Below are 12,978 nucleotides of genomic sequence, written 5' to 3'. Positions count from 1 at the left end.
AACAAATGATCAATGGTACAATGTAATAATAATGATAATTAGAATAGTAATAATAAACACTGTTTTATTATAATATTGTATATACATAAAATGGTATAAGGAGATGTACAAGTGGATAGTGATGATAAAGTAATAACAAATAACAAAAGTCAAAGAATCCATCCACAGTCCAAATGACTGTATCTATCATTGAATATTCACCGAACAGTACGTTTCGTAGGTAGAGGATCCTTGTCTGGTTCTTCTAATGTCCGTTTCCGTACACCTATCAAATAACATGAGCCAAATATATATGTGATATTTTTATTTTATTCTTAATCTTACCTTCATTATTTGCTGATTCCGATCTATTACGAATCAATTGCTGTTGTGTTTCACTAAGAGATCCAATCGATGTAATCTTTGACAAAATCTATATAATAACGGAAAAAAAAAAAGAAAGACGGAGTTGATGAATCTAACTTTATGCAAAAGAAATGATCTATTATGATACTATACCTTTTTATATCTGTCTTGATCATCGTGTAATTCCGTTGTCATGGTTCCAATTTCATCCTTTTTGATTTTGAAGTGTGACATCTGTTTCTTGGTTTCAGATTCAATTTTGAATGTTGAAGATTCTGTCAAACTAATGTTGTCCATCATAGAATGATTCAGAGAAGATAGAGTCGTTTCTAAACTATCTTGTCGAGATTTTCCAAGTTCAATAATCATTTGTTGCACCTTTTCCCAAGTCTTTTCTTCTTGTTCTTTTTCTTTTTGGAAGAGCTCTCGTTGTTTCTTGTTTTGTTCTTTTAATCGATGTATCTATCAAATAATAATAATAATGATTGTCATGTAAGTGTATATTGAAACATAATCCATCGTATGACTTTGTTTTTCTCCCTATATAGTTCCTTCCATTTTTACCTGTTGCTCCATAGATTCTTGCACTATAGATTTCCATTTATTAATATCACTTTCACAGGATTCCAAGTGATGTTGATCATCTTGAATGTGTCGTTGGTATAATTGAGTATATCGCTTGCTAATCGTTTGTATCTAGTGGAACAAAAAAAAATAAAAAATAAAAAACAATGATAAAATTAGATATCCCTTTACCTCTTTATGAAGAGAACGTAGATCTAATTCGAATAAACCAAAATAATCCAACAATTGGTCCGTCTGTTGAGTACGCATTTCTTTTTCTTCCATCTTGATATGTTCCACCTTTCGATCACAATCTCTAATAATCGAATCAATTTTGGCCTGCAATAAAAATCAAAAAAAAAAAGAAAAGAAAAAGAAATGTATCCAATCAGTCATTCGTTCACTTATAATACATAGCCTTGAAAGTGATCATTTTCTTATTACCGTAACATCACGCATTTTTGATTCTGTTTGAAGTAATTCTTGTTTCGCTTTGTCCAATCGATCTTGCTTATCCTTTACCGCATCTTTCAGTTGTTGATTTTCATCCTTGAGAGCATCATAAGATTTCTGAGTCATATAAACACCGTTCTTTTCGTAGCTGGCTTGTAAATCGGCCTTGAGTTGTTCAATCTTCAATTCTAAATCATGAAGATGAATGTTGCGATTGGAAGGTTGATTGGCTTCAGGTCGATTTCGAATGTTCTTGGCACGATTGGCATAATCTAATGTACTGATAATTTCTTCTTGATTCATTTTAGCAATCGATACTGTAGCAATGATGCATGTTCTTGTTTTCCCTCCAAGTGAATCTTTGAGTAACCGAGTCAACTTGCTTTCTCTGTTCATTAATAAATTGAAAAAAAAAAATGAATATCATTATTCTACATTGAGAATATTTTGTTGATTTTTTTTTCTCTATTTTACCTATAGGGTATATGAGTCGAATGTTCTACCAAATGGTTAATCACACGGCCTAATGTCAATAAACTTTGATTGATCATCCCTGCTTCACGTGCCCTAACAAGTTCTGCTCCAGACCGATTGATATTTTCTGATCCTGCCAAATCCACCAAGTTGAGTTTTCCAATTCGAAATACATCTTCTTTTCCAGGTATAGATTCTCTAATATGAATATTGATAGAGAATATACAATGTGATCGACTATAAATAAAAAGAGGAAAGAGAGAGAAAAAAAAAAGAGATTTTTTTAGACCGAATCAAATGTATATATTTTTATTTGCTCTTATTATGTACCTTGATTTGTCATTGCATTTTGTTGCCCCAATACTCCTGTATTTGATACCAGACCGTAATATATTCAAGCCTTCTTCTGCATTTTGTACATATTTTTCGTCAATACCTTGTACAATCACACCCGAGCTGATCTTGTCTTCGAATATTTTAATTTGTCGTCCTTGTTGATGATTTGTAGGATTCAGTAGATCACGTAGTTCTTCATTGTACAGTTCCAATAGTGAAACTTTGACAGAATATTCGGTTCCTTTACTTTCTAATGTTTCAAAAAGATTATCGATTACCCTTGGAATGATACCTGCGTCTACTGTCCGCTGTTCAAGTTCTCCTTCCATCGTGTACCTAAATCATAATCATATAATTTAATTTCTACTTTCATATTCTTTAAGTAACTTACGTTTTTCCACTACCGGTTTGTCCATAGGCAAATATAGTACAATTAAACCTATCATGATAGATAACAAAAAAAAAAAAATAAAAAATAAAAAAAAATTAGATAAAAACTAACTGACAATAATAACACCATATATTATAAATATCTTTCCCTTTTTTTTTTTTTTTTTTTTTTTACCCTTCCAAGACTTGATCCAGTATAGGTTGTACTACCTCATTGTAAATGTGTTCTTGAGTGGCATGCTGATCAAAGACCCGATCAAAAGAGAAACGTTTGTTGGATGTAGTAAGAAGTACGTCTTTGTGGCCAGAGGGTTCCAAAATAATAGGGGATTCAGCTGCAAGTTCTGTTTCGTTTCGTCCTCTACGTTTATCCAACAAAAATTAAAAGATGAATAAATGCAACTCATTGTAAAAAGTAGATTCAAGCTGATCAAAAGATTTTTACCTGCAACGTAAAACCACTTGGATGTTTGTACCTTTATCGTTCGAAAGGTGTTGTAAGTCCGATCGTCTTGTTGAGATACCACCATTAGAAGTTGATGATCGATTAAAAGGTTGTCTTCTTGCTGACACACCAAATAAAGAAGAGGCTTTTGTGGTAGCAGTGGAAGATTGGGAAGATTTTTGTTTTTGAGGTTGAGAAGTTCGATTCTTTGTCCACATCAAAAGATTAAAGTAAGTGTGGGGAATAGGGATAGATTTAATCAGATATCAAAAAAGAAAAAAGATAGAAAGATATCAAAAAGGATGATATAGTAAATTGAATGAAATGAAGGGGAAGGGAACAATAGAAGCATAAAAGGCGAAAGGGAGAACGAACGACACAAAAACTTATTAAAAAAAAAAAACACCAAAAAAACTCCGAAGACGCGAAAATATTTGGTTACTGAAAACCATCTTTTTTTATATAAAAATAAAGGGCAAAATGAAGTAGATTAAAAAAAGAAGAAGAAAAATAAGGAACTAGGTATAATACTAAAATAAACGAAACAAGAAAAAGTTGGGAATAAACGAATACAAAAAAAAAAAAAAGAAAGAAAAAGAAAAAGAAGATACAACCAACAGAAGAATGGTACGAAGAGAGCATATATATATATATAAAGACATCAATCTTGCGTTTGCATACTTTCCCTTGCAGCACGGATCAAAGGAGCCAAGGAGCGTAAAGGATCGGCCTTTTCCAAGAAGGGATGTTTGAGAATATCATCCGCTGAAGGTCGTTTGTCACAATCCACTTGAAGACTTTGTTCCAAAAAATCACGGAATTCTTCACTGAGTGCGTCTGGATCTTGTAATTGAGGTGTTCCATTAGTGGCAATCAGGTACAACGCACGCAAAGGGTTTTCATTCAAATAAGGTGGTTCACCTTCTACCATTTCAATAGACATGATTCCTAGAGACCAGATATCTACCTTAGGTCCATATTCCTTTCTAGTCACCACTTCAGGAGCCATCTATATATGTAACAATAAGGAAGTTTGATTTTTAATTAATATCATCATCCTTTTTTTTTTTTTTTTTTTTTTTTTGATAAGATTTACCCAGTATGGAGTGCCAACCATAGTTGTTCGCTTGGTTTGACTATCATTTAATTGAGCACAAAAACCAAAATCAGCTATTGAATTATAGAAAAAAAATGAATAAAATTGATTTCTTTCTTTTTTTTTTTCATTACTTTCTTTCCTAACTTACTCAATTTGATATCTCCTTGAAGACTAAGCAAAATGTTGTCACTCTTGATATCACGGTGAATGACTCCATTTCCATGAAGATGACGAAGACCACGAAGAACTTCACGACAGACAGCAGCAATCTGTCCTTCAGTCATCATATTACAAGTCACCACATCAGTCAAACTACCACCTTCCATATATTCCATGATTACCCAGAGATCACCTTTCCAGAGATATGAATTGATAAAATTGACAATATTGGGATGTTGCGATTGCTTCATGACAACGATTTCATTGATAATCAATTCTTTTTTGGGTTGTTGTTGTAAATTCATTTGTTTGATGGCTACTGGTTCACCTCCTTCCTTGTCAGAATGATGATGGGCAGTGTATACACCTCCAGAAGCACTATATAAAATATTAGAGTAAGAAAGATAAATAAACATGGAAATAAAGAACAGAGTTATATATATATATACATATTGATGTAGTTTACCCTTGACCAATTTTCACCATATCAGTATAAATAGTAGTAGGATCCACATTACCACATATTTCCTTTAATCGATTCACCACTTCAGCATCCTTGAGAGCGTTTTGTTTCCTTTCTTTTGAAGATCGTCGTTTGATTGCTGCTCCAGGTATAGATGTTTGAGAATCTTGAGTACTAGACTTAGGAGATTGATCCATTTCTTTGCCGACACTGACTTGGTTTGCCGTATTACTACTACTAGCAGTAGTAGCGAGATTGATATTGTCATTTTTCTTTTCATCATCGACGTTAGTTTCGTTGTTATCTGTATCGTCATTAGATATAGAGGTGGTACACGGTGAAGTCATTGATGGGATATTGTTGTTGTCATCATTGCCTTGGTTATTGTCCATTTGTGATTGCGAATTTGTCCAGGCTGTGACAGGTGTAGATGTAGATGTTTCCAATGTTCGATCTTTCGTTTGATAATTTTGATTGTCGTTATTGTTTGTATCAAAAGTTTCTATATATGAGATAGCAATAATAATAATAATAATAATAATAATAATAATAATAATAATAATAAAAGTTCTTAGAATATTAATGTGGACTACTTTTATTTCTATTTCCTTTTTTGTTACCTGGGATGGAATTGGAAGGACCAGAAATCTATCAAAATAATAACAATAATAAAAGAATAAATGATCAGATCTAGTTATTGTTTAATATATTACTGAATAAGTTGATTGAAGTGGTGTCGATTTTCGTTTTTTATCCAAGGTTTTGAATTTTGACCAACGTTTCCAAGTAGAAGTCTTTTCATGATCATCGATCATTATTGATTGAGAAGATTCAGCTTTTGGGATCTTGTTCCAAACACCTTCTGTCAAATTTCTTGTTCCTTGATAGAATTCAATAGCATCAATAACCGCCTACAAAAAAAAATATTTATAGAATAAGTCAATCATCATTTTTTTTTTTTTTTTTTGTATATTCATTTTATACCTGTGGATTTTGTTCTTGTTCTTTCTTTGTGATACCACTATGTCGTAAAAGAACTTGCCATTCATTAGGTAATCCAGTAAATTCACCAGTATGAGCATCAAAACCAACGTGCGTGACATGTCGAGTATTAAAAGGTAAAGAAATATCAGAAGCTTGTTTATTGTTACTATTACTTGACAACATATCTATTAAAAAAAAAAAAAGAGAGTTACATATATATTCCCTTTACCCCTCTCCTACATCTTTTTTTTTTCTCTCTCTCTCCCCTTTTTCTTTAGTCCTCCTATTTCCCCTCACATCCTTATTTCTATCTTTCTATTTTTTTTTTTTTTTTTTTTTACCAGTAAATCCAATGACAAATTTATCCAATACACCTTTGAAAGAAGTCCTATCTCTTGCTTTTCCTAAACTATACATATTAGGATCATTATTAACTAAAGCAGTTGCAGCAGGTGATAAATTTGAATATTGTTGTTGTTGTTGTATTGATAATATATGAGAATTTGGTCTACTTCCGTCAGAAGTTTTTCCCAAAGTAGAAGTTAAAGAATGAGTGGATGAATTATGCTGTTCCATAGTTGATGATCGATAATAATGACTAGATAAACGTATATCGACTTGATAGTTATGTTGTGTTGGAGAAGAAATGTTGTTTGTATTGTAAAGCTTTGTTACTTTGTTTTTTGTACCAAGTGAGAAATGACGTGATAAAGAAGGACTAGATTTACAAAGTTTGAGAAGTTGAGTATGTTGTTGTTCTGTTTGATATGTTGTTGCTGCTACAGAACGACGTGCTACTAAATGTTTCTGTTTATGTTGTAATTGACTATTAAAGTCTAAATATAAAAAGTTGGGGAAATAATAAAAAAGAAGGTTACAAAAAATACAATAGTGGAAGAGTCACGTTTTTTTTATTTTTTTTTTATTTTTTTTAGTAACCTTTTTTCAAACTAGTTTGTTCTTGTGATGTTGACATTTTATAATAATGACTTGTAAAATATAATAATAATAATGAAAAAATAAAGAGGAAGAAAAGAGATGAAGATGGAGAAAAAAAAAAAAAAGAAAAAGACCCTAAAGCTTTTTGTTTTCTCTGGTAAAAATTATATATAAAAATGTAAGGAAAAGGAGATTGTAGGGAGTTGATATTCATGCACTGAACTGCCTTTGAAAATGGTCCTTTTTTCAGGTTTTTTTTTTTTTTTTTTTAAGCTGTGAAGAATGATTTTTTTTTTTGTCAAATAGATTATCCTTTCTTTTCTTATTCTTGAATATTTACCACGTTTTTTTTCTTTTTTTCTTTCTGTTGTTACTCTCCTTCATCATCCAACAAATATCCATCATTAGTATCATGATACCAAAAAGAAAAACAAGTCTTGTGACATAATCTTTTTTTTTTTTTTGTTTGTGTTTGACTGAAAAAAAAAAAATCATCATGAGGCCCCTTTTGTCGTCATTGTTTGTAGTCCAGGAACAAAACAAGCTTTTTTTTCTTCTTTTCTTTTCTTTTAATATAAAAAAAAATAGTTATTTCTCTTTTTCTTTTTTTTTCTTTTTTATTATTTTCTTTATATTTTAAATATTCAATATATGATGACCAAATTATATATTATAGATGTTTCTCCTACATCATCATCATCAGCATCATCATCATCATGTCAATCATCATCTTTTTTTAATTTATCTAAAACTACAATGTCATCTATTTCTATTCAAAATGAACAAAATAAGACTGTTAATTTTTCTAAAGTAGTTGTTGTCAATAATCCTTCCACTGTATGTTTAATTCAGGGACAAATTCCAGGTGGTACTAAAAATACTGTGAATAGATATTGTTTAAAAGTTTGATAGACATGTTGATCATCTATCTATCTACTGTATACTTTTTGTAATAATAAATCTTTAGGATTCAAATTTTGATTCTCAGTATGTTACACTTAAGGAGGGAGTTGTTGACAAAAAGATCAACCATTCTCAGCCAGTCTTGTAAAAACGCGCCCTTTTTTTTTTTTTTTCTTTAATTACCATATTTGCTTAAATACGCTCTTTCCCGAAATAAAAATTTCAACTTCATCTATAAATAGTTGATTTTTTATTTTACTATAAACTAAGATGACTTTAATCAATCTTTCTTTATTTTCAAAATCATAGTTTTTTTTTTTTTGTTTTTTTTTTAAGTAAGGAAAAGATGATGGGACCTCTTCCCCCTTATTTTTTTTTCTTTTATATCTCGTTATAAGAAAAGGAAAACTGGTTATATTTGGGCTGATCGGGGGGAGTGGGGCGGAGCTAAATGTAAGGTGCTCGATCCAATTCATGTGTATGTGGAATTATTATGCTTAGATTTCTGTTAAAGGATGATTGAATCTATCAAAAAAAAAAAAAAAAAAAAGAAGATACTTTATCATTATTATTATTTTTTTTAGTCAAGATTGAAAAATATGTAAGGAAGGGAGGGAAAGGGGAAGGGAAAAAAAAAAGACTAAGTTATGATACAACTGAAAAAATGCCAATAAACGCATGGTTGAAACAAGTGGTTAAGGAGAAACCTTACCAAACTTAGACCCGTTATTTGTTTTCCGTCATCTCTATTTTAAAAAGCGAATTTTTTTTTGTTTTTCTTCCTTTTTTTCTTTTCCTTTTCTCTTATTTCTGTTTTTTATCACTTATTTTTTTTCTTCTTCCTTTCTTTTCACTCTTCTCCTTGTTTTCTTTCTTCCTTTCTTTCTTAAACGTTAACAGCTGGTCTGTTTTTTTATTATTATTATTATTTTATACATAGTTCTGTTTATATATATACCTTTTATTCTTCCTTTTTATTGTACATGATGTCTTTTGATTCTGTGAATTCCCAAATGACAAGTCAATTTAGTCGTCTTCATCTTCAAGGTAAAAATTATATATATATATATATATATATTATGAATGATATTGAATATCTTTTTTTTTTATATTATATATAGAAACTGGACTTACTCCTGAAAAGAAATTGACTCGTCTTGAAATTGATAATGCTTATCTTACTCAACAAAATGAACATCTTCAACGAGAATTATCATTTGCACGTTACACTATTAACGCCCTCAAAACTATTACTCAACAAAAAGATACTACACTTCAAGATACTAGAATGGAATTGGAAAGAGCTTATTTACGTATTAAAATGCTGGGCATATCTATGATGCGTCAACAACAAGATCTTATCTATCATCAACAACAACAACAACAACAACAGGCTGGTCCAGGTGATACAATGATAGAAGAAGAAAAACCCATGTTGATCATGGATGCTGATTCCTCTGATGATCAACAAGAACTTTCTGATGAAGAAGAAACTACTCAACGTCGTCCTTTATCAAGTATTATGACCAAGCTTCCTTTACGTCAACATCCTGCTATGGTCTATGAAAATCAATCTCATCAATCTTTATCTAGTCCACCTACTTCCCCTTTGAATTTGTAAATAGTTTATATAAACATTCTTCCCCTTTTTATATAAAAAAAAAAAAAGAAAAAAAAACTCCTCGTTTATGTATTCCTTTTTTTTTCTATATATATTATTCTTTATTGTTATAGTCGATCTTGATCGTACTTTTCTTCTTTTTTATTGTTATAAAATTATCAACATATTTTGAAATAAAAAATAAACAAGATGTCTTTATTGATTAAAGACAATTTTTAAAAAATGAAAATCACTTTTTTTTTTCTTGGAATGATGACGATCAAAGGAAAAAAAAAAAAAAAACAAAAAACAATCATTTGATAACACTTTTTTTTTTAGGTGGTACCAAATCGTTTAACAATTCGCAGATTTTTTTTTTTTTTTGGCCCTGCCTTTCAAATTTTTTTAATTTCTTTTTTCTTTCCTATTTTTTTTTTTTCTTTCTTCTCAATAATCATCTACTTATTTCCCTTACATATATATTGTATACCTTTTATTATTATTATCCTTCATGTCCAAAATAGCTCGACCTCCTTTACCTACTACTTTTACTTCCAACTCAACCTTACTTGCCACTAATAATAATAATACTTCAAAGCAACAAGACGACTATAAAACTACTAGTAACTTTACAAAATCATTGGCTACACATATAAAGTCTACTTCTCATAACTTTGATGAATTATCATCATCACAAGACAAGGATTCCCTCGTAGTAGATGCACGCGTGTCTGTACCTACTTTGAACTTGGTAGGAACTCTACGATTTATAGGTGAAACTCATTTCAAACCTGGAATATGGACTGGTATAGAATTAGATACTATTGGTACTGGTAAAAACAATGGAACTGTTCAAGGGTAAAAAAAAAAAAAAATAATAATAAATATGATATTGATAAATGATGATTTTTTATTAATTTTCTTTTATTATGCAAATATAGTGTTCAATACTTTAGTTGCCCAGAACAAACCGGTCTTTTTGTCTTGGCGTCCAAAGTGATATGTATTTCTGATCCCAAATCAATCAAACAACGTTCAGGTCGGGAACGTATCAAAACACATGTTAAACCTGTACCAAGCAAATCAGCACATGTCTCAACCAAATCAATATCTTCATCAACAAAGAATCAAACAACTCCTCTTCCTTTACCCACAGCAACAAAGCGTTCTATTACTACTCGATTACCTAGTAACAAATCTTCTATCAGCACAAGATCTCCTAAAACCCGTGCATCTGCTTCACCTGTTATGAAACGACCATCTACCTCCCCAACACGCCAACGATCTTCAGCTTTACCGTCTGTCAAACGTTCATCTACATCATCAAGTAGCAATACAACTACATCAGAATCTCACAATATCTCCAATAAACGTGCTTCTGCTGTTCGAATCTCTTCATCAAATCCTGTTGTTCATATCATCGACCCAAAGAAAAAGGATCTGACAAATGATTATCAACAAGATGTTTCTTCTGGTATTCTATCTTCATCACCATCTTCGTCTTCATTATCATCACCACATACACCAAGTACAGCAACGACCTCGGCTTCATCAACATCGACAACAGCAACTACTTTGAATACATCTTCATCCACTTCACCACCACCACCACCTTCATCATCATCTCCAAATAACAATAAACCTTTAATAAATATGGATGAGATGCATCAATTATATGATCTTTTGCAAAGAACTCAACGTGAAAAGGATATACTTGTGGAACAAATGCAAAACAAAGATGCAGCATTTGAACGACTGGTTTCCGCCAAAGAAAGCTATGCACTGCAAGTGGAAGATAAGGAACAGGCCATGAACCGATTACAACAACAAATGATATCACAACAAAGTACGATTGATGACCTTACTCAAGAGCTATCCACCTATAAAGAGAAAGCAGCTCAACAAGTCCGTGATGATGCAACAGAAGAACAATACGCACGACGTGTGACAAAGTTAGAAACTTTAGTGGCTACTCTTCAAGAACAGGCAGGTCAAGCTGCTCAAACTCAAGAACAACGCGCAAGAGAACATGCCGGTCAATTAAACTCATTACGAAATGAACTTGAACAGGAAAAACAGCTCTCCCTCTCCTTGGAAAAAGAATGTGATACTCTACGAAAAACTGGACTGGAAGCTATCCACGCCTATGAACAATCAGTTGCCCAATTGAAACAAGATCATTCCACTCTTCTAGATGAAAAGGACACTCGGTTGCGTCAAACTCAATCTGCTTTGGACAATTTGAAACGACAATTACACACTTTTGATGCCGATGGTACAGATGACAATGATGATTTGATGATGATGATTGGACAAAACAATAATGGTAGCAATAATTATGATGAAATCAATGATGACGATGAATCTTCCTCTTTGCGACACCATCGACTATCTTCTCAACACAGTATAGATGCAAGATCATGGTCTGAACAACGTCATCGACTAGAAGATCAATTGGATTTGACCATGACAGAATTGGAGAACGAACGTGCAACAATGCGTACATTGATGACAGAATTAGAATCATTACGGGAAGAATTACAACAATCACGACGACATCAACATACCTTGAGTACTCAATATTCAGCACTCCAACAAGAAATGGCCAAGGAGATTGATGACAAACGACGACTGATGGAAGAAGCCGATGCCGCATTCGAAGCTCAGGCAAAGGCCGAAGATGATCTTTATCAGATGAAAATGGCGCATGCTAGCATGGAAAAGGAATGGCAACAAGCAATTGAAAAATTGGAAGCAACAACAAAAAATCCAGATTCTGATCGACTTGCAGAACTAGAACAACAATCGGCGCATTGGAAAGATCAATATCATAGTATGGAACAAGAATGTATGCGATTGATGGATGAAATGTTGGCAATGGCAGATGATAACCCAAAGAAAGAAGGTACAGTAGAACATCCAAACGTGAAACAATTGGAGCAACAACTCGAACAAGCCAAACAAGACCATGAACAAGAATTATTACGTAAACAAATCGAAATTCAAAAACTGGGCAAGGAACTGGCTGATTTGGAAGCTTTGGTCGAGACAAATGTATTTGGTCAAGGGGATGCCGAGGATCAATTGGAAAAGGAACGTGACAAGGTGAGACGTTTGGAAAAACAGCTGGCTCGGCTCTCATCTTCTTCTTCTTCTTCTACTGTTTGTGAACTTTGTGGACAACTTGGTCATGATTTATTATCTTGTCAAAATTACAAACAGGATGCAAAGAATCTCATGGTAAAAAAAAAAAAAAAAAAAAAAAAAAAAAAAAAAAAAAAAAAAAGAATGAATAGATATTAATTTTTTTTTTGGCAGTATTGTGAATATTGTGATGCCGATGGTGATCATCTTACTCAAGACTGTCCTGATCAAGATGAAACCTTTTAGTTTAGATTATTATTCTCCCTTTATATATATATCATATATATTTGATTCCATTGATTCTTACTGTACTTTATGACTTTATTATTATTACTATGCAATGTATATGTTTGTACTTTCCACATTGTTCGTATCTCATTCATTTCTTCCAATAAAGACGATTTTATTTATTAAGCTAAGTGTTGTTATAATAGACTCAAAGAGATCATTGATAACACCATTACAAAAAAAAAAAAAAAAAAAAAAAAAAAGATATCATCTCTTTACTTGTTTTTTCCCTCTTGTATCCGCCTTCATCATTCAAGAGTAGTTCCCATCATCCTAGTCGATTCACTATCATCAAATAGAAATACAAGGGAAAAAAAAAAAAAAAGAAAAAGAGAATCATTATCAAAAACATAGAGTCATCCATCATCAACACTCCGTATTATGCAAAGAGA

General features: G+C 31.8%; 4 protein-coding genes across 4 annotated transcripts; 2 read left to right on the top strand and 2 right to left on the bottom strand.

The window, feature by feature from the left end:
• Positions 1–269: 269 nt before the first annotated feature.
• Positions 270–3,364, bottom strand: BX664DRAFT_5785 (kinesin-like protein KIF11-like protein). Its single transcript, XM_051549641.1, has 9 exons — positions 3,008–3,364; positions 2,738–2,923; positions 2,564–2,611; positions 2,167–2,508; positions 1,837–2,073; positions 1,354–1,750; positions 1,102–1,248; positions 910–1,041; positions 270–807 (listed from the first exon to the last, which is right to left on the bottom strand). The coding sequence occupies exons 1-9, from the start codon at positions 3,223–3,225 to the stop codon at positions 493–495; spliced, it is 2,022 nt and encodes a 673-aa protein (XP_051404302.1). The 5' UTR covers positions 3,226–3,364; the 3' UTR covers positions 270–492.
• Positions 3,365–3,668: 304 nt separating this feature from the next.
• Positions 3,669–6,129, bottom strand: BX664DRAFT_254385 (kinase-like domain-containing protein; the record flags this gene model as incomplete). Its single annotated transcript, XM_051540367.1, has 7 exons — positions 3,669–4,016; positions 4,104–4,177; positions 4,255–4,643; positions 4,732–5,104; positions 5,507–5,639; positions 5,713–5,897; positions 6,054–6,129. The coding sequence occupies 7 exons, from the start codon at positions 6,127–6,129 to the stop codon at positions 3,669–3,671; spliced, it is 1,578 nt and encodes a 525-aa protein (XP_051404301.1).
• A 2,228-nt stretch (positions 6,130–8,357) lies between these two features.
• On the top strand, positions 8,358–9,403 carry BX664DRAFT_381400 (uncharacterized protein). The gene is made up of 2 exons (XM_051548957.1): positions 8,358–8,601; positions 8,676–9,403. Exons 1-2 carry the CDS (start codon positions 8,538–8,540, stop codon positions 9,173–9,175), a joined length of 564 nt encoding a protein of 187 aa, XP_051404300.1. The 5' UTR covers positions 8,358–8,537; the 3' UTR covers positions 9,176–9,403.
• A 194-nt stretch (positions 9,404–9,597) lies between these two features.
• BX664DRAFT_354252 (uncharacterized protein) lies at positions 9,598–12,769 on the top strand. Its single transcript, XM_051547737.1, has 3 exons — positions 9,598–10,012; positions 10,096–12,394; positions 12,473–12,769. Exons 1-3 carry the CDS (start codon positions 9,666–9,668, stop codon positions 12,542–12,544), a joined length of 2,718 nt encoding a protein of 905 aa, XP_051404299.1. The 5' UTR covers positions 9,598–9,665; the 3' UTR covers positions 12,545–12,769.
• Positions 12,770–12,978: the final 209 nt, after the last annotated feature.

This window comes from Halteromyces radiatus, assembly GCF_025201355.1.
Source record: "Halteromyces radiatus strain CBS 162.75 chromosome Unknown BX664scaffold_1, whole genome shotgun sequence".
Classification (NCBI taxonomy): Eukaryota; Fungi; Mucoromycota; class Mucoromycetes; order Mucorales; family Cunninghamellaceae; genus Halteromyces; species Halteromyces radiatus.
Note: the sequence above shows the minus strand (reverse complement) of the source record. Positions and strands in the feature narration are given on the sequence as shown.

What these genes read in the sequence shown, in the direction of transcription:
- BX664DRAFT_5785 (XM_051549641.1), bottom strand. Translation starts at nt 3,225, where the DNA reads ATGTGGACAAAGAATCGAACTTCTCAACCTCAAAAACAAAAATCTTCC. An exon ending in CTGGATCAAGTCTTGGAAGG is followed by an intron (nt 2,612 to 2,737) that starts GTAAAAAAAAAA and finishes CTATCATGATAG; the next exon opens with GTTTAATTGTACTATATTTG. An exon ending in TACGTTCTCTTCATAAAGAG is followed by an intron (nt 1,042 to 1,101) that starts GTAAAGGGATAT and finishes TTGTTCCACTAG; the next exon opens with ATACAAACGATTAGCAAGCG.
- BX664DRAFT_381400 (XM_051548957.1), top strand. Translation starts at nt 8,538, where the DNA reads ATGATGTCTTTTGATTCTGTGAATTCCCAAATGACAAGTCAATTTAGT. An exon ending in TAGTCGTCTTCATCTTCAAG is followed by an intron (nt 8,602 to 8,675) that starts GTAAAAATTATA and finishes TATTATATATAG; the next exon opens with AAACTGGACTTACTCCTGAA.
- BX664DRAFT_354252 (XM_051547737.1), top strand. Translation starts at nt 9,666, where the DNA reads ATGTCCAAAATAGCTCGACCTCCTTTACCTACTACTTTTACTTCCAAC. An exon ending in AACAATGGAACTGTTCAAGG is followed by an intron (nt 10,013 to 10,095) that starts GTAAAAAAAAAA and finishes ATGCAAATATAG; the next exon opens with TGTTCAATACTTTAGTTGCC. An exon ending in AGGATGCAAAGAATCTCATG is followed by an intron (nt 12,395 to 12,472) that starts GTAAAAAAAAAA and finishes TTTTTTTGGCAG; the next exon opens with TATTGTGAATATTGTGATGC.